Genomic DNA, 27,602 nt, shown 5'->3' on the forward strand with positions numbered 1-27,602 from the left:
TCCCTAGGCTGATCTGAGGCGTCTGTACACCAGCGTGGAGAAGGGGATCCAGAAACAGCATCACGGAGTCCTGGCTGGCAGAAGCCGCCGGCTTCAGAGCCAGTGCCCTGTGTGCAGCAGGCTCCGTGTTCACTGTAATACCCCAGAGCAGTATTTTCTCAGTGATGACCCTTGGCACTGTCTGCGGACATTTTTGGTGGTCTCACCTGGCGGGGGGGGTGTTGCTACTGAGTATCTAGTAGATGGGAGGCCAGGGATGAGGCTCAGCACCCTCCAAGGCACAGGGCGACACCCAGCGCAAAGAATGATCTGGGCCCAGTGTCAGCAGTTCAAGGCTGAGGGACCCCGTCCTAGAGTCAGACCCAAGGAAGCACTAGGGCTCCCTGGGCTCCGGGCCCCATAGCACCCACCCATGAGAACATAATGAGCCCTGCGGGCCTCCCAGAGGGGATTCCTCCCCTTGGAGAACAAAGACCCACTTGCCTGGGCCCCAGCGGGTGCTGAGCAGAGACACGGGGACGAAAGCTATAGGTATTGGCCTGGGTCTGGGAACAGGGAAAAGGTCACAGTCGGCCGCGATCCCCAGAGGGGAGGTTGAGCGGAAGCAAAGGGTCTGGGCCAGGCCCCAGGCTGGGGAGGGACCTGTGTTACCACCAACCTCCAGCGGGCTGCGGAAGCGGAGCCAGCCGGTCGGGGCCGGCTCCTCAGGGTGGCGGGGATCAGGTTGCAGGGATGCCGGGGCGGGGCGCAGGAGGCGGGGCACGGGGGCGGGGCTCAGGAGGCGGGGCGCAGGAGGCGGCCTCGGGTTGGCTGGGCGCTGGGGGCGGGCCCCCGCCGGTGTGACACCGGAGTCCCAGTCGATCCCCACCCCCACGTCCCAGCCCCCAGGTGCGTGGGGGAAGGTGGGTTGGGTGCGTAGGCGGTGGGAGGGAGTCGAGAAGCCTGGCGATCCGCCCCAAGGCCGGGAGGGCAGGGCCGCGGCTGGCGCGCTCGGTTAGGGACTCTGTAAAACCTTCGCTGGCCCCCGGTCCTGCCGGCGCCGTCCGATGCTGAAGCCGACCTCTTCGTGCTCTCGGGGCGGCCGAGTCAGAACGGGGCGCCCCGGGGCGCTGGCTTGGAGGGACCCCGGGTGCGAGCGGAGAGCCGCTGGGATTCGGCCCCCGCGTCTCTGCGTCCACCCAGGTGCACGCCAGACCTTAAATCCAGGCCGGGGAGGGCGGGGGCTCACCCTCAGCACAGTCTGTGCTTTGGTCCCTTTTCAACTACTGGGGGTCCCAATTCCAGGGCTTTGGCAGAGCTGGAATCTCAGGGTCCAAGTTACAGATGAGGAAAGCGAGTCAGGGGAGCTAGTAAGAACTTGGCCGGGGTGGGGGGCGGTGCTGGTGGAGGCGGGATGCCAACCCGTATGAATCCAGGAGGGAGCCCACTATCACCCGTCCACTTCAGCCCTTGGGTCTGACCCGCCAAAGGAGGAGTTAGGCTGCGAGCCCCCAGAGGGCAGGGACCAGATCTTGCTTCTATCCCCAGAGTAGGAACTCGATATTAACATTTGATGTCGACTGAAAGCGACATCCAATCCCCCCTCTTCAACCTGGTTTCTTGACTTCCTGTGCCCCAGGTGATCTTCTTAACACCTTAATGGTCAACTCCTGCCAGTCAGGGTCTGTCCCTCTCCTTAGCATCCCCCTCCAGTCCTAGCAACCTGTTATCCCACCCACTCTGGGGACCTCATTCATGAGGGACAGCAGAGAAAAGGGAAGGAGGCATCTCCAGTGGGCAGAACACAGTGAAATCTGTCTCCGAAAGCAGTGTGTCTGGGCAGAAAACACTGGACAGCTAGCTTCTGGAGGCTCTGCCTTGACTGTGACTTTCACGGAATGACTTTGAGGAAATAGACAGTAAATATGAACTCAGCGTGTTAGTACTTCCATTTTACAGACTAGGAAACTGAGCTGCCCAAGGTCGCAAAGCTAGTAAGCAAGAGTCAGGATCCGAACTCATAGCTATCTGATTCCTAGGTCATGTTCTCTCTGCAGAACCGTCTCCTGCTAAAAGGGCAGCTGGTTTCAGGTCCTCACTTCCTTCCCTGTACCCTTCAGTCACCCGCAGCCCACAGAGGGACCCACCACCCCGGCCTCCATCAATATCCCTTCTTCAAGGAGAGGAAGGTCAGAGCCGCGCCCTCAGCCCAAGGATGAGGATGAGGTCAGAGCATTACCCAGCTGCAGCAGATGCTAAATAATTCATGGGGCTGCTGTGAAGCAGGGGCTGCAGCTTCCGAGAGGGCCCAGAAGGCACACAGCAGACAGGAAACAGAATCTGGTCACTTGCATCTGAGCCCAATCTCTGCAAGCCCCATGGGGCTGGAGAAAGTGCCTCATTTGGTGACAAAGGGTTGGAGGGCATGACCCCAGGCAAGTCACTTCACCTGTTTCTTGCAGCTCTCGCGTTTCTAGCTCTTCTGCGAGGTGTGGCAAGAGCAGGGAACCAGTGTAAACCGGAATACTGGGTGTGGCCTGGGTGTGGCCCTTGGCAGGTCCTCTGTGAGAGGTATTGATCATTCCTCCCCCCCACCCGCCGTCTGCCTTCCCATAAATCCAGTATGTCCCTCAAGGGTGCCCCTCCAGCATGCCAGGCAACAGCAGAACTGTGACAGGGGTTGTCCCCCTCTCTTGCCCCATCCCTACATTCCCAGACCTTGGGGCAGGAGCACAGGCACAAATCGTGGCTGTTTTTGGAGGCTTGGTTTCCTCCCTTAGAATAAATCCCCAACCAAGAAAAGGTTAGTTGGAATCAAACAGCCTTTGTTGGTCTAGAAGAGAAGAGACTAGGTTAAAAATATATGTTAAATCCCAGAAACATTCTCAGTGAACACATGGGGATTCTGTGATAGGAATTCCTCAGAAACAGAGGTAAGTTCCTTTAATTCTGAGCAGTTAGGGTCCACACTACTCTACTCCGGGCTGAATGGCTTGACACAGTGGGGGTGAAATTTACCAAGGTGTTGGTCTGATTTACTTGCAATAAGTCCCAGCCTCTTCTGGTTTTCTTCCATCCTAGGCTCGTTTGTGATACGGCCGGACCCCTTTAGGGAAGGCACCTCTCTCCTAAAAATACACCTGTCTTCTCCACTCGGCCATGGCCTGGAGGGAGCAGGGCCACTGGGTGGTCCTGAGCCAGGGTGGCCGGCAGCTTTCAGGAGCCCATCCCTCCTCCCAAGCCAACACCCAGATCCCTGGAGGACTCCGATGATGAACCCACACTCACTGCAGGCTGCTCTTCGTGGCCGCCTGGTGAGGCCAGGACTCACAGGAGACTAGCACTTTGAAAAGCAAGACAGTGCCTTTATTCATGGTAAGGGATCTTGGGGCCACCAACCTAGATCAAGAAAAGTCCGAGGTGCACAGAGCTCCCTCTCCCCCTCCATCAGAGGGAAGTAATACTCTGTTCATGGAGCTAAGCAACCCAGCACATGATCGGTCAATGGTGGCGATGAGGTGGGGGGGGCTGTCACAGGCAGCTGTATGGCCTTACTCTCTCTGTGGGGCCTGTTAGCCCAATTTAGCTCTGGAAAAATATTCCAGTAACAAAGGCACAGGCTGCTGGGGGCAGGAGGGTGGTGCTGGAGAGCTGTGGGCTGACCACAGGGTGAGGTGTGGCCCTGCTCTTGCTCTCCCCCCCTACCCTGGGCACCCAGAGGCGACCCTGCCCTGAGCACAGAGCTCCAGGGGCACGCCTGGGGAGGCCCCCCAGGGACCAGCCAGCTCTGCCTGGTACCCGAGCGCAGGACAAAACCAGGAGACGATGCTACAGAGATCTCGTTCCCGTGAGTCTGGTGCTGTGCACATCTCCGTCCTTGCTGCCACCATCATCAGGTCCTGAAGGATGCCCCCCATTTCCCTGGGTGGTCATCAGGACCCTCTGGAGCATGTCATGGGAGAGAACAGTGCCAGCACATTTGGGGTGCCCCCAGGGTGAGGCAGAAATGTGTACGTCGGCCCAGCAGGACATGGCACGAGTCCCAGTTCTGTGAGCAGCTGAGACCCCAGTCCATATGACCCAGGACTCTCAGCTGGCCCCTGAGGATGCAGCCCCAGCCCCCACCTTGTGTCTCGATGGGCCCCAGTTCGTTGCAGGTGGGGAAGGCATGGGGCCGTGGTGCAAGGGGGCATGTGAGGGAAGCACCAAAGGGGCTCAGATCCAGCACCCACAGGCCACGAAGAGGAGCGGTGTCTGCCCAGGCCTCGGGCTGAGCTCTGTCCCAGCTCAGGGGCCTTCCACGGTCCAGGTGGTGGCAGGAAAACCTGTTGAGAAAGCCCACTTCCGCCAGGGCTTGGCTCCGAACACCCAGGCACAGGCGGGACAAGCTGATGCTGGACACCAAGACAGCCAGGAAGGCCCATGGTGTGAAGACAGAGCGTCTGAGGATGGCCATCTGGAGAACCACAGCATGGGGACACTTGGGCTGTGACTGGGGGAAGGGCGTCCAGGGGGGACGAAGGCAGGCAGGGCCGTTCTGTAGATCCTTGTGGCCTGTCACAGGGCGGGTCAGGAGAGGCCGGGCTGGGCAGCAAAGGGAATGGCCCTAGGCCCCCAGCCACACACCTCAGGGCTTCACAGGCCCCCACTCAGTCCTCTGCTTCAGGTTGGTGGCCTCCGGTCCCTCCCAGCTCCAATGACAAGGGTGGGAAAGGTGCTGGGCCCTGCCCAGCCCAGAGTGAGGTATGAGGACATCAGGACGACGTGCGGTTCAGGGAAGAGGGCTTCTACCATCTTGTTTTATTTTGCGGGGACTGAGCCTAAAGTAACCAGAAAGAACAAGAGTCAAAGGGGACCCTACCACTCGGGGGCCCAAGCTCTGGCTTTTACTAAAAACAGTGTCTGAGTCCCAGCGGGGCTGGTGCAATCTGACATAGAAGGGAAACTCTGGGAGAAGTTTGTTTTCCTTCCGGCAACCTTTCTCTCCCTTCCAACAGAGACATTTTTTTTCTAGACCGGTGTCAGAAAATAGCTTCTGACTCGTGGGGGAGAAACATTCCCAAGCTCGGGAGGGGCGGGCTTGGCAGCCCAAGCCCCTTTGCAAAGCCCGGAGCCAGTGTCCAAGGGTCAGAGTGCTGCTGCTCACTGAAGCCCAGGCCACTGGCCTGGCCCCAGGGTGGGCCTCGGAAGTCGTAGCTCAAGAAAACCTGATGGGCGTGGCCACCTCTAGAGGCGCTGTGGCCTCGTGGGTCAGTCTGCTTACCTGTGACAGGGGCCGGGAGAGGGACACCCCTCCCTTGCCTCTAAGGCCACGTCCAAACCTAAAATGGCACGATTCTGGGATTCTGACTCTGGGAAGAGGACAAAATGCTGTCCTGTCCACCTTTCTTGGCAGCCACGAGGTTTAAAATGAGCTGATGTGGAAAAGCCTTGTTTACCATAAAGGACTGAGCCAAGGGACATGTTAATAACTGCCCAGGAACGAAACCAACCGGAACCAGCCGACCCTTCCACCTCTGGAAACCCACTTTGTAAACAAGGGCAGCGCTCCCGGAGCCGCGCGCTTCCCCCGCGCTCGGCACAGCATGTCAACAGCCCAGGCCGGCGCCTGTCCCCGCGCCGCCCCCGGCGGCACCTGCATGGCCGTCCCCCCCAAGAGGGTTTGAAGTCGCTCTGCCTTCCCTCACACACGCCCTCCGCAGAGCTGCCTGGTGGTGGGCCCCTGTCCCCGCTCCGGCCTTGCGTACGGCCAGGGGAGGGGTGTTCCCGGAGCAAAGCTGCCCGATCTCAGATAAGCCCAGATGCTGGGCCAGACCCTGGACGGGCGCTGGGCCCGGAAGTTCACTGTGACCGCACGCGACACGACGCACAGGCTCAGCCGAAGACTGCTTCCCTGCGGGCAGGTGGCAGCCGCTCACTGCACGGAAGGAAGCAGCAGCGTTCACACGAGCCGGATTCGGAGGGAGAAAGAGGAACCACCCACAGCCCCCGGAGGCGGCGGCTCACAATGACCAAGAGCCCGGGTCAGAGACGACATTCCCAGAGGAAGGGCTCGTCAAGCAAAGACGTGTTTATTAGGCACCCCTCTCCTCACAGAGGAGCAAGACCCAGGACCGACGCGCCTGAGCAATCTCTCGAGGTTGCAGGAATCTCTCCGAAGACTCCAGAACACGTTGGCACTGACCGGCCACCCCCAAGAAGAACACTATCCGGCTGGGGCACGAGGCCGGGGCTGGCTCCTCGGCTCCAGAAACACTGAGGAGTGGGTGGGGGGGCCCCTGGGACACCCACCCAGACACTGGCAGACAAGGGATGGCCTTCCTGGCTCTGAGGCACAGTGGCCCTGAGCCATGGAGGGGGCAGGGGCAGGAGGAGAGCCGTGGGCTCCTCACCCAGGCCACGTCCCACGGGCCCTCCCCAAATCTGCCTGCCTCTCCTGGCCGCCGACTCAGTCCCACACGTAGGGGTTTCTAAAGACCTGGGAGTTCTTGCCGTCTCTCGGCGGTGTGGCTGCCTGGTGGCTCTGGGCCGCATACATGTCCTCGGCCCTCAGGGTGGAGTTGGCACTGCCCATCACCTGGCTGTTGGCGGTGGCTCGTGGGAGGATGACGTCGTAAGCTCCTTCGGACTGGAAGGAAGGACAGGAGGTCTCACAGCCAGGTTCCGCCAGAGCGGACGTGCAAACATGCTGCTTCCTGCAGGGCTGGGCCTGCCAGCTCCCCCTTCCCTGCACCCCCCCCCCGCCCCCCAGCAGGGCCCCAGCGGGGGCCTGGGCTGCGTGACTTCACCTCTGGAAACAGAGCGGCTGGCCTCTGACCTGGAGCCCCTTCCCTCTCCCCCTGCAGAGTGCCGGGCCTCTAAGCATGGGAAGAGGCCTCCAGTCACCTCTGACGGCCCCGGGGCTTCACTATTTTCCGAAGCAGAAGCATTGAAGCATTGTCTTCTCAAGCCTCCTTCCTCCTGCTCCCAATTCCTGGGGGAAAACCCTGGGGCCCAGTGCAGAGTGAACCACACTGAGCACCACTACCTGCCTGACTCCCAGGCTCCCTTCTGCCCAGACTCTTTCCCCGAGCCCCTCAAATGGCAACAGGACACCCAATGGCATCCAAGCCGAGGTCTGCCTGGCGGAGGACAGCCCTGACCTTGGGCATGCGTGCCCACATTTCTTACTTGAAGCCCGGGTGGGCTAGTCAGATGTGGAGACTTAAAACCCAAATTCTCTGGAACCTGGCTAGAGCTGCAGTGGCCCTACTCCTGTGTGGGGGAGAGAGGGCTGTGGGGTGACGAGCGTCCAGAGGCCTCCATCCCAGCTCCTGCCCTAGAGGGAAGGTGAACTCCTGGCCCCACCTGTCTTATCCCTAACCCCTGCCGCTCCAGGGCCCTCAGCCACCTTCCATCTAATCAGACCCGGGTGGTCCTCCCACTGGTTTGCAATCCCCAGCTCGCTAGCCCCTGGAAGCTCCCAGAACATCTAGGCAGGCAGGGCTCAAACCTGGGTGTGCCTCTGAATCACCTGGGCCGTTGGTTCAGCCACAGCCACACCTAGTCAGGCTCCACCCAGTGGTAGCCTGGTCAGTGTTTAACTGGGGCAGGGAGGGAGCCCCCCTCTGGCGTCCTCACTCATTTCTGTGGGTGGTTACTCCCATCCGGGAAGATTCCAAGTTATCGCAGTGATGCCACGGGAGCTGCTAACCATTAGCCCATCCCACCCCTGGCCCCACACAACTTGCATTTTCAGCAAGTTCCCAGGTGATGGTAATGCTGGGGGCTCCGGGGACCACGTTTTGAGAATCACCGTGTCAGATAAAATATCCCTGTTCGCCCGGATCCTCGGCCCCCGGGGAAGCAGGACTCAGTGTGTCTGGGCGAGTGAGGGGGGGCCAGGGTGAGACAGCTGCTGGAGGAAGGATCCTGGGGGGGTCCACAGCCTGAGCGGCTGGGACTCTGCTCTTGTCCTTCAGAGACTCCTTGTCCCTCCCAGTGCCTGACAGCAGGTTCAGCTTAGAGAGAGGGAAGGGGCTGGAGCTGGGAGTTTCAGATACTTACTGCACCCTGCCCCGGGGGGCTCACCGCACAGAGGGGATGAGAACACCACCCTGCCGACCTCCCTGGCTTCCTGTTCCCAGCGTCCTGCCAAGGCAGGTCACTGACCTCTCCCCACAGTGACTGCCAGCCCAGGAGAAGGAACATATATGGAGTGAGTGAGACTCTAACCCACTGTCTTCCTGTTCCCACCCCCCACCGGCTAATGCAGCATCTGGTTTCCAGAACCCAAGGGAGGTATGAGGTTGAGAGCTGCCGCCGCCTGCTTGTGGGGGGAAGGGAGCCAAGGCCCTCTTGAGACAGCTGTGGTTGAGGAGTGAGTACTTACCCAGACCTGCTTTTTGGTCCTTTGTGCCTTCGGAGGCACCAAAAAATGCCACCTCCCTACCTGGCTGAGACCTTCCTTTTTCCCTCCCCAAGCTCCTTAGGGTAAAGCTGGCATCTCCCACCAGCTCAAAGAGGCCCTATTCTGCACTCTCCGCAGCCCAGGGCCCCCAGTCCTCGTGTGATGCCCCAGGACACAGGGCAGGTCCCACTGCAAAGCAGCTGGAGGCAGTGTATATACATCAAGTCCGGGAAAAGGGCATTAGGAGCCGAGGGGCTCCGTTCCCTGAGGCTGCTGCGCCCGACAGAGAAGCCTGCCTTCTCCCTGCCACCTCCACCCCAGCCCGCACCGGCCACACGGCCTCTGCACCAGCCGGCTCAGGCTGGGCTCTGTGGCCCCAGCGGGGTCACAGAGACCCTGGGACCCCACTCACCGGGCCTTTGTGCATCAGGGCCATCTCGGTGGGCTGGTACACACTGGTCAGCAGCTGCCCGTTGTACCCACTGTATGGTGACACCGGTCTCTTAGCTGCAAAGAGACAGGAGAGCGGTTTGGGGGCTGGGCTCTCAGGCAGGGCTTCCCAGGGGGCACGGGCAGGGAAGAGGGTGTTCGCCTGCCCTGGGATAACATCTAACCCAGAGGAAGCCTGGCCAGGGGTGGCCAAGTTGGGGGGAGGCTGCAGGTGTGGGGGCCCCTCTAGAGACCAGCATGCCTTTGTCAGGAGTCAAGAAGAGCACGATCCTGGGCTTTCCTGCAGTGTGAGGACCCTCCCCCCCTTTCGGCAAAGAAAAATGCTCCTGTCAGCAACCTTCATATCCCCATCCGCCCTCCGGGGCCAGAGGCCAAGAGGGGCACATGGGCCTTCGGCCGCTGTCCAAGATGGCCAGGCTCCAGCTCTGGCCTCCACCACTGCAGGCCAGCTGCCAGGCGCTCGGGTAAGCAGAGAAGAGACCCCACAGCCTGAGACTCCTCACGCTGTCCCGGGGCACAGCTGGCTGCTGATCCTCCAGGACCCTGCAACCCAGAGCCCCACCAGGAGGACTGAATGTACATACATCCTGTGGCACCCTGGCAAGTTTCCAGAACTATTTTCAGCTCCAAGAATACCTCCCCATGCCTTCGGGTGTCTTGGTGTGCTGATCTGTTCTACCCTGCTGGGGTTCCCAGGGTGTCCGAGGAAAGCTGACGACCAACCCCTGGGGCCCGAGAGCAGGCTGTGCCGTGAGGGCAGGCGGAAGGATGTCTGTCTCCTGCAGGCTGATGGCCCGCAGCTCCAAGGGACCACAGCTACACAGGGCAGGCTTCCTAAGTGCTGGGCCCACTCGATTGATTTTTCCATTTAGAAAAAAATAAAAGAAAAAAACCCTCCCAGCCCCAGAAATGTTTGCCTTGAGAGGACAAAGGCTGAGCACTACGTGGGCCTCATGGCCAGGCACAGGGTGAGAGCAGACGTGGGTGCACAAGCCCCGCCCCCACTCAATTGGTCCCACTATGTGTGTGGACCAGGGGCCACCTCGGTGGGCAGATCAGAGATCGAGTGCCAGACAGGACAAGGGTCACTCCTTTCCCCCAAACAGAGCTGATGGGGATCTCAGTTTGTAGAGAAGAGGCAGGGAGTTCTGCTTCCAGAACTTCCCCCGTCTCTGACTCAGCCCTCTGGCAGAGACCCCAGAGCTGGCGACGGACAGTCAAGCAGTTGAAGTCTTAAGCCCCCAAACATCCTGATCAGCCCAGTCTGGGGCTGGGGACAGGAGGTCTGTCCTGCTTATTCTGTCCTGTCAGGCTGCCTGTAGGCAGCTGGCTAAGGACAGCACGCCCAGGACACATCGGGAAAGGTACCGCACGGGGCACACAGTACGTGCTCAATAAATGCTAGCAGTCCTCACAGTTAACAAATGCCAGAGAAACACTCTTCCCTTCGGAAGCTGGGAGGTCAACTGGCCAAGTGTCCCAGAGAACCTTCTCCCCTCACCGCCTCACCCCACTCCCGGCCCTTGCCCCCCACCCGCCTGCCTCTCAAGCTGTTCCCAAGGGCTGGGGGGGGGGGCTTGGCACAGGCTGCAGAGGCTTCACCCATCTTGCCTCTTCCAATTCCAGGCCGTCCTCAGCCTGACCCCTCCAAGGCTGTTCAGCTGGCCTGTGCCCCTGGTGCTGGGCTCCAACAGGAAAGCCCCATCCCATTAACAACGAGCCTGGACAGGAGCTTGGGGACAAGCCAGCTGGAGAGTGGGTGCTGCCGAGATCAGGATGTGGCATAGTGCTTTTATCAAAAAGAACAAAATCGGGGCACCTGGGTGGCTGAGTTAGTTAAGTGTCCAACTAACTCTTGATTTTGGCTCAGGTCGTGATCTCAGGGTCATGAGATTGAGCCCTGTGTGGGGCTCTGTGGTCAGCAGGGAGTCTGCTTCTCTCTCCCTCCCTCTCCCTCTGCCCCTCTCCTAGCTTGCGTGGGGAGGAAGGGGGGGCTCTGGCGCACTCTCTCTAAAATACATAAATAAATCTTAAAAAAAAAAAAAAGAGCAAAATCTTAACTGAGAAGACTTTTAACGGAAACGAAGGCTATTCATATGTACATAACGGAAAAACAAGTCCGGGAAGGGCAGTTGTAATCATAGTAAAAGGACAGGAGTACCTAATACTTCTAGAGTAATCTCCAAGTGCCAGGCACGTGCATTAACTTAATCTTCACAAGAACCCTATTTAACAGGAACCATTATCATCCCCATTGTGCAGATGAGGAAACAGAGGCACGTGGAGGTGAAACAAAGTCAGAGGGGGCCCAGAACAGGAAAGAACAGGGTAGAACTGGGGAGACAGCCGGGGGGGGGCGGTGGTGTTATCTGTAGTGTTTGAAATTTTTACAGTGAAAATACATTCAGGAACTACAGGAGTATTAAAAAAAAAAACAAAACTTAAGAAATGGAATTCAGGGACTTGAAGGGAGAAAACTAGCGATAATTCGAGAACCTTCCACCCTGCTCAGTAGACCAGCCCTCCCCGGCCTGCCGTCAAGGAGGTGGACCGAGAGACCTGGGTGGGGAGGGGTGGGGAGGAGTGGGGCGGGGAGGGTATCCCTCCCCCTACCTGAGGCTGGCTCGTCCATGGAAAATGCCTTGTTCTCCACAAACATGCTCTGGCCCTTCTGCTCCTTCAGGATGGTCTCGTAGCCGACGCCGCGGGTGGGGTACATGTCCCCCTGGGAGCTCTGCTCTGGGCTGGCCTTGGTCACCTGGGAGACCTCCGGGATGACATAGAAGAGGACAAAGGCCCAGGCGTTGGCGGCGAGCGCGATGGCCAGCGTGGGGTCATCCCAGGTGGGGCTGTTGTGCTGCCTGTTGCCGTACGTGTACATGACAATCCACACCACCCATATGGCGATGGAGGTGGCCGTGGCGAGCAGCACGAAGACCCCGTGCTTCCGCCAGCGCTTGAAGCGGCCGCACAGGGCCGGCCAGGCCCCCGTGAAGGCGCACAGCAGCAGCAGCATGACGTAGATGAGCGCCATGACGAAGTCCATGTTGGCGATGGCGCAGGGGGAGGCCGCGGCCCAGGCGGCGCTGCCATTGCCCGGCGGGCCACCGTGGCCACCGCCCCGGACCAGCGTGATGATCAGCCACTCGGTGTTGATGACCACCTCCACGAGGGTCAGCAGCAGGGCCACGGTGAAGACCACCCAGCCCCGCGGCCCGTGGTTCTTCCGGGCCAGAAAGTTGAGGGCGAAGACATGTGCCACCAGGCACGAGAAGCAGATGGCGAACAGGACCCCAAAGAGGAAGCGCCGGGAGGCACAGGTGGAGAAGTCAGGCTTCACGACGCAGGCAAAGACGAGGCAGAAGAGGCCCAGGGTCCCCAGCAGGAAGAACACCTGGGTCCCCAGGAGGCTCCGCTTCTTGGTGTCCTGCACAAAGGGCAGGCTGGCCACGAGGATGATGGTGAGGACAAAAGTGGTGACAACTCCCGCCCCAGCCACTGCCTCCAAGATGATGCCCCAAGCCCCAGAACGGTCACACAGGTTGTAGTAGAGGGGGTTGAGGTCCGGGCTACAGCCAGGTGGCACGTGGTTCTGGGCCTGGGCCCCGGCGAAGAGGAAGAGAGGCAGCCCCAGGCACATCAGCAAGGCTTTGGGGATGGCCATCCTGGCTCCTAGGCCAGGCTCCAGCTGGGTCCCTAGAGACAGAGAGAAAGGCAAGATCAGTCCTCCAAGGCCAGACTGACACACAAGTTACTTACTGTCCCCTGTCCTGAACCAGGGCAGACAGCGTAAGCGGATCACGAGACTGTCCCCACGGGCTTCAGAATCCTTCTTGACACAGCACTCCTGGGAGGCCTATCGACTGACCAGAGAGGCAAATGAGATGAAGCCCATCGGCCATCTCTGTTCCTAGTCATGGAAAAGGAGACATCTATCACTGAATTTTCAGGTTTCCCCCTCCCCCTGCCATAACCAGCATCTGAGTGTTCCCTGAGCTCTTGCAGTTTGGGCTGAGGGTGACAGGGTTTGAGAGCAAGTCGAAACCAAGCCTATCGCCCATTTAGTGTTTTCTCTCTGCCCTGAGGCTCTGCCCATGATGCCCACGTTCATGGCCAACCCGCCAAGCACTCATTCACACAACAGGTACCTCGCGAGCACCTGAAAGGCATGACCTGAAGCCGGAAACAAACGAAGAGACAGACCGTGCTCCTGGATTCCTCCCTACACCTCCCTTTCCCGCTCTTCATTTGCCCACTTTTCACGCCAGCTCTCGTCTTCAGAATCCAAACTTCTTTGTCTAGCTCCGGTTGCCGGAGTCAAGGATAAAATAATTTCTCAGCCAGGGAGTTAATGACTTCATGCAAAAATCCTCCTATGAGGCATTAACATTTTAAAAGCAAGAATGGGGAAGGGCATTGCAAAGCCCAAAAGAACTCATCTGTCATGGAAGACGTTAAGGCATTGTAGCTAGAAGGCCAAAAAGAGATCTTTCCTTCACACCAGGAAGGTACCCTCGTACTATGTGCTCCTCATCTGACCAGTCCCCGCTCTACCAAGTTCAACAGATCAGCAGCAAAGAAAACGGAACCCCTGCTCTCAACACCAGCGGGACGATCCCTGTGTGAAGTGGAGGTGAAGAATGTGGCAGGTTAAGAGACATGAAATATCCCATCTGTGAAAGACTTTAAATTTACTTGGAGAACAGAGTCTCAAAGTTCTAAACAGCCAAGTTCAAAAATAGTTCAAGTTCAAGTACCCTGCCTCTTCCTCTCCCACTTGTTGGGTCCCCGGAACTCTCCAGAGAAATACTGCAAAATACAGATATGCACATTAAATCACCCCTTATGTTCAAGTACCCTGCCTCTTCCTCTCTCACTTGTTGGGTCCCCGGAACTCTCCAGAAAGATGGCAACCAAGCTTTCCAGGACGGTAGTGACACTAGTGGCTTGTAGGGGAATGGCATGATCCCACTCTTTTCCATCTTCATTCTTCCTCCTCTGGGGGTGGTGATGCACAGCCTACCCCCTTAAGTTTTCACCATTCCTAGTCACCTAATTTCTAACAGGCGAACAAAAGTCCTAAGTCTCAGTCAATAGAAACTGTCTCTCTGTAATTGATAAGCGGAAGAGTAGGTGCTACTGGATCAGGGAAAATAAAACTCGTCAATTGAGTGAAACCGACAAAATAAAGATCGTCAATTTTCCAAGTCCTTTAGAACATATCCTACAGGCTCAAGGTGCCCCTTGAAAATACTGTAGGTATCTCAACCTTCTCAGCTACTTCATTTTTTCTTTTTTTTTTTCTTTTTAAGATTTTATTTATTTGACAGAGAGAGAGAGAGCACAAGCAGGCAGAGTTGCTCGCAAAGGGAGGGGGAGAAGCAGGCTCCCTGCAGAGCAGAGAGCCGGATGTGGGTTTAGATCCCAGGACCCTGGGATCATGATCTGAGCCCAAACCAAGACACCTAACCCACTGAGTCATCCAGGCGCCCACAGGTACTTCATTTTTCAGTTAAGCTTGCTTTCCCCCCAAATACTACTTATCATTGACTCTTAATAAACTAACATCTTTATTGTTTTCCTAAATAACTCCATGGTCAGAGCTCAGTTGCTCTTGACTTCTAATGCAAAAGCACGTTTCCCCTGCATCAAGATTTAAATAAGCTTTCGTAGGGGACTTTGGGCAATCGTAAATCAATAAAGCATAAACTGTATTTACAAGTGCTGGAAAGAAAGAAGAAGGGTGGAGGATTGATGAGTAAAGGAGGAACACTGAACAACTCCGGGGAGGGAGGTAATTGCGGATTATTTCATTCAACCCCATCTTGGGTATTTGGGGCTCATAGCAAAGCAGCCAGAATTTGTGGTAAAGTTGGAGATGTGTAATTGACCCCTGAGAAAGGCCACCCCGATTTAGACCCCAGGTATCTGCACATCTTCCAGCACTTCACCCCCTCCCCACTCCGGGTCTCAGTTTAGAAACAGACAATTATTCCCAATCAGAAAATATTTACTGTGCATTGGCGGGGGGGGGGGGGGGGGCAAAGCCTAGTCGTTCTGAGCTCTGGGAAATACAAAGATGAACAAATATAGTTCCTGACTTGATGGGCGTTTTATTTTTTTTCTTCCTGACTTGGTTTTTAAAATCCAGGAGAGATAAGGTAGGACTGTGAGAAAACGCTAAGGGCCAACCAACAGAATTTGCCTCTGGGGGAGGGAAAGGTCCTCCAAGAACACAGAGGAGGAACTCTTCCAGCTGCGGGGTCAGGAAAGAGAGAGGGGAGAAGAGCTTTCAACAGCATTTTATTGGGTATTTTATCACCTTCAAGCATGAACTAGAACTAGGCTTGTAAGGGGAGGCACAGACTAGAATTGCTACAGGGAGATTGCTACAAGGTGGTTGGGGTATCATTCTAAGGGCAATGGGGAGCCACTGAAGCTGCGTTTTGCACAAACGTGGCGTACTTAGGGTTCTGCTTTAAGATCCGAATCTGGCAAAAAGCACAGGCAATCGATTTGTTGAGGACACATTCACCCGTTTAAAGATCGAGGCCAAAGGTAAAGCCATAATGGCTAGATCTGAGAGATCCTTTCCCAAATAAAATCTAAGGACTGGTTGGAGGTGCGGAAAAGGATACCAAAGCCCACGCCACAAGTTCAAATCTGATAACAGCCATGTCATGACAAAAAAAACCAAGCCAGGTCCCATTTAGCTCTGCAACTCTTCTGGTGGGCACTTCTTCTTGACCCATCTTGCTCTTAGAAGTACACGCCTTCACCCTGCCAGATCCAGCAACCTCATAACTCTCTGCCCCACCAATATGGGCAACTCCATTTCTCTGTTCCCCCGGAAATGCAAGGGTGAGTATCCAGAAATACACCTACTCAGGCCTAAGGCAGTGATCCGTGGAGGCCAGCAGATTTAGAGACGGAAGCTCACAAGAGTTCAGCCGGTCAACCCATGCCACTTTTTAAATGGTGCTGAAGGGGAAACGCACTGCAAAGAGATAGACCCAGCTCTCCCTAACAAACTCCCCCTCCTGTGGGTCCCTAAAGCCTGCACTTCCTGGCTGTCTTCTGAACCTTGATGGCTCTTCTGTGCCTGTGTCTCCCCTACCAGGCTGGGAGTGTGTGAATGTAGTGAATCTTAGCATCCCTGCAAACATGTAGCACAGGGCCTTGAACAGAGTAGGCATTTAAAAAGCATTCGCTGAACAGTCTCGGTGCCCACTTCTCCCCTGCCTTCCCCAGTCTGGAGTCACATCTTCTGCCTCAAGGTTCTCAGTGGGCCCAAGGAGGGGCGTGAGAGGGGGACCTCCTCCAGCCCCATGAACTTCTCCTACACCACCACTGCAGCACAGCCCAGTCTCGGATTATTTCCTGCACAAAAGGGCCCTTTTGCTTCACCTCCCTGGAATCAGTTATACAAATATTTTTAATCACCTCTGAAATCAGCCTCTCCCCAGCTCAGCCATTCTGCCCCCAGCTCTGGTCTGAGTCAGCCCAATCCAGTTCCAGAATCCCCCTCCTCCCAGTTTCCCTCTGCAGGGGGAGCAGAGAGGCCTCAGCGGTGGGGTGGGTTCAGAGGCCCAGCTGGCCCTGACTGGCTTGACCAGAGGCAGTCAGGCCCTCTCACCTTTCCAGAACAACCCCCTCCTCACCCCCCACCATTCACACCAGAACCTGAGAACCCCTAGGGCATAGAGACCATCCTGAAGAGGGCACCAGGGTCTTCACAGTACTGCCCTGGTCTGGATCTCCCAGGCTCAAGGATACAGTAAGATAGAGACACACAGCCCGTGGTTACATTTAGGGGTGCCATGACCCCTGACAGCCCCCTCTCAAAGGCACCTAGGCTCACCCAGGGATACCACAGAGCATCCTCCTTTCCTCATCGGCCAGCACTCAGCAGCCTATCAGGAGAGATGGATGGACCCACCAACAGCCCTCCCACCTCCTCCCCTTCTCCCCCATCCCACCCACCCTTGCTGGAGTCCTGTACTTAGACGCTATCATCTTACTCCAGTCCAGGGGGCTCTGGCGACCAAACTCACCAATAAGAGGCATCCGAGAAGCCCTGTCAGGAGGTACCTCAGTACCCAGGCTCAGAAGGGAGGTGCTTCTGGGAACCTCAGCCTAGACCTCTGCATCAAGTAGGCATTTGGGCCAAAATTTCCTGAGCATTCTGAAGCGTGTAAGTCTTCAATCCAAGGGTCTGCTCTGGGATGCCACTCTGGAATGCGCCCTACACCCCCCCCACACACACACGTAAGACACAAGGTGGGGACCTCCAAGAACACAAACCCCTATTTTGACACATTCTGGTCCCTGTGCTTTAGGATCAAGATCATGGAGCTTTTAAATGATCGACTTTTCTGAGCTGTAAAACTGCGGGCTTGAGAGTGGAGGGGCGCCACCCAACCCCTGTGGCTGCAAAGCACCCCCCCCCCCGAAAAGCCCTGCGGGGTAGGAGGAGAGAGTGGAGCAGGGATCTAGAAGCCAAGATGCCAGAAGTAGGGGCTCTTTGATGGTCTGATTCCAAACGTCCTACAGAAAGATTCTGAGAATTTCCCTCCTCTCTCCTGGGGTCTACACCGGCGCTCCCCTGGCCCTGGGAACAGAATGACCAGGGACCCAGCCTGTCTCCCGCATTCCCTCTGGCCACAGAAACCTGCACTCTCCATCCCGGGGCACCGGAAAGGAGGCCGGCCCACCAGTCGCTGCTGACCGTGGACTCACGCAGAGAAGCAGCGGGAGTGGAGGGGCACCGACTGTGGAGTTAGGGAGAGCGCCGGGCTTCCCCCACCCCCGGTCCCCAGCCCGCGCGGGTTTGGAAAAGTTTCTGCGACCGAGCGGAGTTGGCGCGGCGTCCTCCGCCCCCCGGTCCTCCACCCTCGGGCTTCTGCCCTCGCCCGCGGCCCACCGGCCCGACCCGGCTCTTCCGGGCGGCGGAGGGGAGGGCGGAGCGGGAAGGCAGCAGCCCTTACCTGGGACGCGCCGCCCGCCCCACTCGGCACGGCGTTTGGGGCCACCTCCAGCCCCAAGGGGAGAGCGGGCGGGGTGAGAGGGGCTCCGCGGAGGGCGCGGAGCCAGGCGTTGGCCGGGCCTGGGGTGGCGGGACCCGGGCGAGGGCTCGGGGCCCGGGGCCTGCCTCTCCCGGGAACCTGGGCTGGGCCGGCCGCGCTCGGTAGCTCCTTCTGGCGCTGGCCTCTCCCCGCACTCGGCTTCTTTCTCTGGGCGAGGGTGGGCCGGCGCCTGCATCACCGTGACATCACCTCCATTCAGGCGCTTATCGGGCTTCCAGTGCTCCAGGTATGTGCAATCCGTTTGCACAGCAACAAAGCCCGCCAGGCCCTCCCCCCGCCGACTCACCTCCAGGCTCGGGCAAGGCGCACTTTCCGGCCGGGGAGGGAGCTCGGAGTTTCTGGCGGAGCAGGCCTGAGTGTTGTTGCTGTTTACTGCCACGCCCCCGCACGCGGGCGCGCGCACTCACGCGCACTCACGCGCACTCACGCGCACTCACTTTCAGGATTTCGGCTTTCCCTCCGGAAAGCGGTTTGGGGTGCAGCCCAGCACGCGTTGCCGGCGGGCTCTCCCGCCCCGCATGTCCCAGCGCGCACACACGAACACGCGCAGGGGCCACCTTGGTGTGTCTCACCTAACTTTCGTCACCTTCGTCCTGGCTCTCCCGTGAGGGACCCACGCCGGACACAGTTCGCTGCTCTGGGCTAGAGAGAGGCGCACACTCAGACACAGTCCGTCTTTGTCACGCCTTCTGCGCCCCCTCCGCTCCCCGAGCTTGCACACGTGGACACACCACACACCGACTGTCCGCCTCTAACACGCGCGGCCTTTCCTCGGCACCTGGGTCACCAAACGTGCATGGGGGGGCAACGCGAGCGCCCCCACCGCCGTGGGCCGGGCCCGGATCCACTCGGGACCGTGAACAAACGTCGCCCTGGGCCCGACTCCCCCGCGCCTGGACTTCCTGCGACCGCCCCAGACACGGTCCAACTCTTGAGAGCGCGCTCCCCTCCCCGCGTCCCCGTTCCCTGTTCCGACTTGTCCTAATTAGCCTTCACGGTCATGTTCCCCGGGGTACAGTGTTTAACCCGGCCCCCGCGGACCCTGCGCTGCGGGACGCATCGGCCCTGACTCCCAAGTCCAGCCCTCCCGCCGCCCGCGGACTTTTCCACGAGTTCGGGTACCCTCCGCCCCACTCCGCGCCCCACCCCCACTCCCGGCCCGGGGGTGGATCAGCCGGTTGCCACTCTTTCCCCTCCGGCCCCAGGAATCAGCAGAAAGAGAACCGCAGAACTGGAGAAGCGAATCCAGTCTGGGACATCCCCGCCCCAGTAAACAAGAGGAGATTTTTCCGGCCGCCTTCCCCTGGGGCTGCGGGCTCCGCGGGAGGTGGGCTGCGCGGTCCGGGGGCGCCCAGCGGGGCCTAGTTAGCATGCACTGGAGGCCCGGAGGGGCCTCGGCGCACCGGGAAGGGAGAGGTTGTTGGGCCTGGCCGGGGCCCAGGGGACGCGGAGGGAGGGCAGGGCGCCGGGTCTCCGGGGTGCTGGTTCTCGTGACGCCGAGTTGCCTGGGGGATCGCCAGCAGCGCGCGGTCGGAGCCAGCCGGTGGCGGGGCGGGCGGCGGGGCGTGTTTGCACAGCCTGGAGCGCCCGCGAAGGGGGGGGGCGGGGGGAGGGGAGGCAGCTGGTCCCGGGCTCGGGGGTGGCAAGATTGGGGGGAGGGCGCGGGGAAAGGGGAGGGGTACCTCCGGGGCTGTTTGTGTGCCGCAATCTACGACAGGCAGGAGTCAAACTCAATGAATCACCGGGAGCTGCCGGAGCGATAAACCTCAGGCCGGCCCCTCCCCTCGCGCACCGGCTTTTCGGACTCCTGATGGGAATGTTTGCTTAGCGGCCGGGGCTGGCGGTGGGGCCCTGGGTTTTCTAGAACCTGCTTCCCTCCCTGTGCCTTGCCCTCGCTTGCAAGCCTGGGAAGTGCGGTGATCACCGAAATGTTTCCGCTCTTTTTAAATATTAAAAGAAAGAGCGCGTTTCTGGTGCAAAGTTGTGCGTTACTCTCCATCTCCCTCCCCTAACTCCGCCCCCGCCCCCACGTCTCCCGGACCCTCCTGTGAGGGTGTGCAGGCAGGTGCCCGCGCTGGGAAGGCAAGCCCTAAGTGAGCCCGTAAGTCCCACTGGCCTCTGACTGTAGCTTTCATTAACAAGGCAAGTATTGTCGGAATCAGTTCGCTGGGAGGGTTGCTCATTAGCATATGTGAAAAGCCAGTTCTGAGAGCCGGGATAGGTGTGGGGAAAGTGGGCTGGGAGCAGACCAGCTGTGGGTCCAACCCATCTCAAGTTTGCTCTCAAGCTTCTGGAACTCATTCAGGTACAGAGGGCTCTCCCAAGAGGCAAGTTTTCCCCCATCAGTCCCTGCCTAGGCAGGGGTAAGGTTGGGATATGGGGTGCCTGGACACCCACTGGGAGTGGGCGGAAGAGGCCTGCCAGCCCTGAGCCGTAGGCACCACTGGAAATGTAGGGCAGCTTTCTGAGAAAGGTTTGCTGGGTCCCTTCTCACCCCGTCTCACTCTGGACCAGGATCTGCCTTCAAAACAAAGCAAGGCCCACAGGGCAGATGACCCAGCCCTCTCAGCCTCCAGGATCCCTGGTGCCCTCTGCTTCAGTCCCTTGGGCAGGGCTGGCCATGGGGTGGTGGGCCTGGAGGTCCAGCTCTTGAGAGCCCCACCCCACTCCAGCCCCTGTGAGCCCCACCGTGGGGGTGGGGGGTGCTGCTGGACGCAGGTGGCCTGTGTTGGCTAGAAGGGAAGTTCTGTGAGAGGTGTGTTGTTTTCCAAGACTCCAGGTACCGGGTCGTCTGTGCCCCTAAATGCCATTCACCAAGTTTAATGACCCATAGGCATATAAGCCTTTATGAACTCCCGTTTTCACCAAAAAATAAGATTTTGTGAGGTCATCTCGTATGGATACTGCCCACCCACTGTTCAGAGAGATCCTGGATTGATGGATTGTGGGGGAGTGTCTGGCCTCCCTCCCTCCCCTTATATATGGTGCTTGCTGGGCTGCGGAAACTCCTTTCATCCGTCCCAATCCTCCTTCAATGAGCTGCAAGAGGCTAAGGGACGGACAAGGCCCAGGGGTCAGCAGCAGCTCTGCCACCTGCCGGCTGTGACCTGGACAGGTCAGTGCATCTCCCTGGGCCCTACTTTCCTCTCCTGTAAAATGGGCATGATAACCCCACCCTTACATCTCGCTGTAACATCCAGATGAATCCGAGTCTAGGATGTTCCTCACACTGGCCTGCCCCTCACAGGTGCGGAAGGGTCAGCCTCTTCTTTCCTGGTGCATCCCCTCTAATCTCTCTAACCTTCTTTCAATTCTGTTTTACGGTTATCAAAATAGCCTTATCATGCCGTGCTCCGGGCCTTCGCCTCTGCTGTTCCTTCATCCTCCAACATCCTCTACGTCCCACCCCCCTCCCTTTCTCTGACCAAAATTTTTACAAAATCAGCCCTGCCTCCGAGCTCAGCCCCAATGGCCCTCTGTGAAGCTTTCCTCACCTTCCCCGGAAAGAACCGTGGGAGTTGCTTTACCCACAGCTTTTTATGCACTTGTTTATTTATCATTACGCCAGTGTATCTTCATCAGGCCTGTCAACTGTTGTCTCCCCAGTTAGACTGTGCCCTTCCCCAGAGGGGGACATGTCTCACTCATCTTGTGGTCCCTGGCATCTGGCACAGAGCCGGTCACAGGGTAGCTCCACTGTTCTACGGTCAGGACAGTAGCGGTAAGAGTAGCCATCCAGCCCCTGGAGAGTGGTCTGCCGCTGACCTTCCTCTTGCACCTCGGGCCTCGCAAGCCGGATCCACCTGCCCTGACCTGCCCACGGCGCGAGGCCTTCCTGGAAAGCAGACAAGCCCCAGTGCCTTTTGGAGAAGTCCACCGCCCTGGGGCCAGCAATGCCCTATGTACGGTAGAGGAACTTGACCACCTGGCTTGGGGCATAAGGGGTGAGGAGGCTAGAGGTCAGTTTTGCTCCCTAGAGGGAGTTCCTTTTGCACGGGCAGCAGGAGTCCAGATTGCCATTTCAGCCTGCGGAATCCCTCTCGGGAGCCATTTCCTTCTCTGGGGAGGGGGAGGCCTGCCCCCCCACCCCTACCAGGGTTGAGTGCCTTTGGTCTTGTGGCCTGGCCCCAGTGAAGCGAGAAAAGCCCCTCCCTGAGCTGAGGGTGGGGGTTCTTGGCTCCCTGACAGGTAGGTGCCTGGAATCCTGTGCCAGGCGGCTGGGTGCCCCACAACTGGCTGGTAAACAGATTTTGCATTTGACTTTTCCTTGCTCCCCGGCTCCGTATTAACTGGTTACTGCCCAGCCTACGGAGTCTGGCTAAGGCTCCTTTTCTCTTAGGTTTATAGGACTGATGCTTGGACTGGTAGGTCCCGCCTGGTTTTTTTTTGAAAGGACCCAGGCCCCAAGGTGGCACCTTAAGAAGCAGGAAGCCAGGGATCTGGGAGTGGGCAAGTTAAACACTAATTCACCGCAACCGGCTGCCCATGGGTGATCCCTCTGGAAATGGACCCAGAAGTGGGCCTTGGGCAGAGCCTGCTGGAATGTCACCTGCTGCCAAGCCCATCCACAGTGGCCACAAATCTCCTTCTCCCTTTGCCCCCGCCCCGTCCATGGCTCAGTGGCCACTAACCAAATCCCTGTGGAGGAGAGAACTGGATTTTCTGAGCTGCCCAGGTCTGGAGAGTGTCCATCAACAGACAGTGGATCTAGGAACCAGGGTCAAAGCAGAGGGTCCAAGGAGTCAGGCCACTCAGCCCACGAACTCCTTCCAAAAACGAAAAAGAAATGTGTACACAGTGCTGCATCTTTCGGGGGAGGGAGGGTCTCACCCCCACCTGAGCACATTTCAGGGATCCAGTAGCCTTTAGCTCACTCCAGCGGCTACGTGGCCCCAAACTGATTACCTTGCTTATGGTCTTCCTCCCACTCCCCAACACCTCCAGGCCCCCTGCACACCTCCGTCCATTGGGGACATTCCCTGACTTCACCCCTGCACTCTGCTGACAGCTTCACCAGCTCCCCCTGCCTTGAAGTGAAAGATTAAGCTTGCTCGCTCAGCATTCAAACATCCCCCCCACCGCCCCTGCAACCCGCACTCAGCCCCAGCCGCCAGCCTCATCCCCGCCCCCTTCCCTCACAGGAAGTGGCCACTCCAGCCTGAGAGGTCAGCTCCCAGTCTGGCCACTGCACTTGCCTTCCTGTGGCTTTCCTCACGCCGCCCCCCACTCTCAGTCTGGGAAGCCCCCTCTGATCTCTCTGATCCAGTCCCCTTTTAAAGTCCTGTGCTCCTCCCAGAATTTTTTGCTGGTGACCCCACCCCAGAGCCCTCCTCCTCTGCTCTCGTAGAGCTCCTTTCTAAGGCGAACTTGCTAGCCTAGTACTGCTCTGCACCGTTAATTATAGCTTATGCATAAATATCTTACCTCTCTAATTGCTGATAGGCGTGGTGGGGGTTGGATTCAGATTTCCTGTCTGTCCTTCCTTGCAGCCCCTCGGATAGTGCTTTATACGCACAATAAAAAAAAGGCAATAAATATCAGCTGAAGAGTGGATGCGCCAGCCAGGAGCTGAGCGAGGCTGCCTTCTTGAAGGGGAAGGGCAGGCTCAGGGTCTAGCCTTGGCCTTGCTGCTGTCGTGAACGCCCTACTCAGATCCCTGGCTCCCTCTGGCTCCCAGAATTCCAGGCCAGGAAGTTCAGAGAAATGCTAGCTGGTCTGATAATCCCAGCCTCATCACAGCTTGCCCCTGGGCAGTGCTGTACAGTTTTCAAGTGTCTTTTGTACATATTCAATCTTTATAACCTTATGAGTTCAAGAAAGCAGACATGATTTCCATTCCGTAGATTTAAAAACTGAGGTTCGTAAAGGCCAAGCAATGTGGGGTGCATTCAAACCCATCTGTTCGAACACTGCTGGACTTGCATTTCTCTGTGGGGTGCCCACAAAGTGCTTTTTCTCGTCTCTCCTATAGCTCTTACCTTTTCTGCCTTATTCATGTACGTGTCTTATGTCCCCAACCAGGATGTGAGCTCTTTGAGGGAAAGATGTGTACCTGACCCATCTTGGTTCCCTTGGTGCCTTGCCCATAGTAGGGCCTCAATAAATGTTTGTGAGGGAGGACATAGAGGAAGGATCTGGACAGGCCTGCAGGGGAGAAAGACATTGGCAATAGAGCCCCTGGCTTCCAGCTGACCCCCTCCCTTCTCAGCCACCCTCCCTTCTCCCAACAGTCCCTTCACTCTCCGAAGCCAGCCTCCTGTCAGTGCTCTGCTAGACAGCCTGGCCCATGGCAGGGCCACCTGTCTCCCTCTCTAACCCCTCTTCCTTCTCCAACCCTGTTCCCCGGGTGGCCGCTGGCCCCTATGATCACTCACGCACTCACATCCCCTCTGCACGCACCAGCCTGCCCTGCCTTGGGGGCCCACTCAGCCCTTCACTGGCCCCGCCAGCCACCAACGCAATTCTCTCAACAGCATTCAAAAGACCCAGGTGCTGCCCCCACCCCCTCGCCTGGGATTTGAGGGCACCCTGACTCTCGAACTCAGCCAGAACCCCGAGGTGACGGAGAAAGCCAGGGTGCCACAGGAGAGCCAGACCGGCCGCACTCACCAGAGATGCCGCTCCGGCGGGCGGGGCAGGGCCAGCCAGCTGGCTGCTGGGCGGTGTCCAGTCCCAGCTGTTCCCCCCTCACGCTGCTTGGGGCTTGACTCTGTCTCCCTTGCCGGAAGCCCAGCTGCGGTGCCGCCGGAGGCTGCCGGGAACCTAGCCGCGCTATTCTGGGAGTGTGCTGGAGCTCCGGGCCGGCCTGGCAGCAGCTGAAATTTCAGCCCCTTTGGTTTCCACGCTGTTCTTCTCCTCCCCTCTGATGATAAGGCAGAGTTCAGTCATTATGCAAAGTTCAGAGCCACTGATGGTGCATTTGAGGGTCTTAATAGCAGCTGTGGTTACGCTAAAGTGGGACCTGGCCATAAACCACGTACACTTCGGCCCGCTGATGCAACGGGCTGCGTTCTCGCTGCCAGTCATCCCGACCAGAGCCGTGCTTCTCTACTTCTCCAGTCTGTCCCCGTACCCACCCTGCCTCATTAACCCATTCTCAAGCTTTCTGGCACAGTCCCTCCCAGACAGAGCCAGCGGTGGAATTCCTCTGAGACCCTGTTTTCTTTCTCCTTCTTCTCCTCCTCCTCCTCCTCCTCCTCCTTCTTCTTCTTCCTCTTCTTCTTCATTGAGACTGCATGACTTGATTTTGCAATGTAAGCAATAAAGTATGAAGACTGAGTTTGGGTGACAGAAGATTAGAGTCATAATCAAGCCCAGTGACAACAAAGTTAAGCCCCTGTGATTACCCTGTTTCTAGACAACCTGTATAGAAGGCCCTGGAGATGATGCGGACGGCTTTATTCTCCTCATATGGGAACTGGAGGCCCGGATGGGAAGAGAGCCGACCCAAGGTCACATGGTGATGGACATAAGGCTCAGGTGTGGCATTTGACCTCCTGTCATGAAACTACTTTTAGAATGAGAAGGAGCAGCAGAGTTGTCCAGAGAGCACAGGACTTGCCCATCTGTGAAATTGGGTAATAATCCATGGCCCTTGTGATTGCTGTGAAGATTATGCTAGACCACAGATCCTAGAACCCTTGGCCAGAATGCCCAGGATTTGGGACTTTCTGTCCCCAGGCTCATCTCTCTCCACTGCCCGGTCTGTGTAGGGAGAGAGCATCTCACAGACACACTGGTGAGGCTCATTCTTAATCTTTCTCCAACCTCAGCATCTGGCTTCAGAACCAGTTCATTTCAAGAGCAGATTTCGGGACGCCTGGGTGGCTCAGTGGGTGAGGCCACCGACTCTGGATGTCAGCCCAGGTCATGATCTCATGGTCATGAGATCGGGGGCTCCCTGCTAGGGGTGAGTCTGCATGGGATGCTCTCTCTCCCTCTCCCTCTGCCCTTCCCTCGCATGCACACTCTCCCTCTCTCTCAATAAATAAATAAATAAATAAATAAATAAATAAATAAATAAAATCTTTAAAAAATAAAAGATTTCTGGGTTCCATTCTAGATATGGAACCCAAGTCTCTAGCCAAGAAGCCCGAGAGCCTGTTCTACCAGGTGCATGTCCCCCAGGTGCGATCAGTGATGCACACAGACCCTAAGAACCAGGGAGGCAAGGTTAAACCAAGAATTGTTTAAGTCAGCTATGAGGAAAGGAGGGGGAAATGCAGGCAAAATAGAGAAGGCATGCAGACTCCGTGAAGGATCAGGTTCCCTGCTTCTCTGGAATGAGGGACTTGGGAGTGTGAGAACAAGGGTGGCGCCAGGGTTAGGGAAGCACAGAGCCAGTCCCAGCGGAAGTGTTCCAGGAAACGAGAGCCTTGCAGGTTTCTCTATTCCTCCCCACACCCACCCTCAGCCCCTCCTGTGTTAAAGGCATGATGAAGGGTCAGGAAGTTGCTTTGAGGCTTTTCCTCCTTTGTCTTGCCCTCCTGCCCCTTCCCCTAATATTTTCCAGTCCTGTTTAAAGTCATCCTAATGAGGGCACGGTTCCTCAGAGGTCAAGGCTCACTCAGACTCTCTTCTAACAAGCACTCCAGATGATGGTGGTGCTGGTAAAGTGTAAGAGTCACCGAAATACAATTCTACCTTGAATATGTCACTGGAGAGTAAAATGATGGGCAGGGCTGGGGGCTGAGGGGCTGCTGCTGATGAGGGCGTGTGATCACAGAGCAGTCTGGTTAGATGGACACGCTCCTGGGAATGGGGTCTTGCTGGGGAGACAAGCAGCGAGAGTGCAGGCTGTGGTGTCCCCAGTGGGGGCAGCACTGCAGTGAGAAGCATTGGCCGGTCTGTTGGAAGGTGAGGATCCTGGAGGCGGGAAGGGGGCAGAGCTCTAGAAAAAAATGTGAGCCAGTCCCAATGACAAGCCCTCATACACACTTTTCTGGACCTGACCCCTCGTGGGTTTCCTCTTGGAGGTCAGAGGCCGCCATCATTGAATTATTTTCTGCTGGTGTCTGGTCTTCCCTCTTCACATCCAACCTCCTCTTTCTAGAAATGGTAAGGCTCCAGAGAAAAAGCAAATCAGCTGAAGTGATGTGGGAGCCTTGGCTTCTGGTATGGGGGATTTGGGGTCATGGTGAAGTAGGACAGGGAAGATGATTTTTTCCCCTACCCTTCTAGGTTCTCTGCCAGGAACTCTGTAACAAAAGACCCATTAACAAGAGGAAAACAAACAAGTTTACAAGAGAGAACGTGTATACAGGGGAAATGAGTAGCTCCAAGAGGTGCCTTAGAATTCAGGCCTAAATACTATCTTCAGCTAAGACAAAAGAAAGAAAGGTGTGGGGGAAGGCCAGTAATGGGGAGGTGACCAGGAACAGTAAGGTAAACAAGAGTAAGGTTTGTTATGCAGATTGACGTGGGTACCTCTGGGTTGATAAGATTCTCCTGATTTAGAGCCTTGTGCTCTTCCTGGTACAGAGAGGGAGACACCCTTACAAACTCGAGATTTCCTTTATAAATGTAAATTTTCCCTTAAAAAGGGTAACTGACAGTTTCCAGAGCTTCTCTGGGTGTCTGCTGTTTTTCAAAATAATCGGCTCAAAATAATCTTTATGGCAAAGAGGCATATTTCGAGGAGGCATACTCTGCCACTCTTCGGTGACAATTTAGGAAAAACCACACCCGGTAAGCTTCTT

At 57.3% G+C, this 27,602-nt stretch overlaps 1 protein-coding gene across 4 annotated transcripts; it reads right to left on the reverse strand.

Annotated features, from left to right (window-relative positions):
- Positions 1-3,323: 3,323 nt before the first annotated feature.
- GPRC5C (G protein-coupled receptor class C group 5 member C) lies at positions 3,324-18,851 on the reverse strand. 4 transcript variants are annotated; one of them, XM_008693716.2, is made up of 5 exons: positions 18,477-18,851; positions 11,432-12,514; positions 8,781-8,875; positions 6,458-6,607; positions 3,324-4,799 (listed from the first exon to the last, which is right to left on the reverse strand). In XM_008693716.2, exons 2-5 carry the CDS (start codon positions 12,480-12,482, stop codon positions 4,767-4,769), a joined length of 1,329 nt encoding a protein of 442 aa, XP_008691938.2. In that variant the 5' UTR covers positions 12,483-12,514; positions 18,477-18,851; the 3' UTR covers positions 3,324-4,766. The 4 variants fall into 4 exon arrangements, with proteins under 4 accessions (XP_008691938.2, XP_008691939.2, XP_040496238.1 ...); XM_008693717.2 differs by lacking the exon at positions 18,477-18,851 and adding an exon at positions 18,191-18,461; XM_040640304.1 differs by lacking the exon at positions 18,477-18,851 and adding an exon at positions 17,806-18,164.
- Positions 18,852-27,602: the final 8,751 nt, after the last annotated feature.

This window comes from Ursus maritimus, unplaced genomic scaffold (assembly GCF_017311325.1).
Source record: "Ursus maritimus isolate PB19 unplaced genomic scaffold, ASM1731132v1 scaffold_24, whole genome shotgun sequence".
Taxonomy (NCBI): Eukaryota; Metazoa; Chordata; class Mammalia; order Carnivora; family Ursidae; genus Ursus; species Ursus maritimus.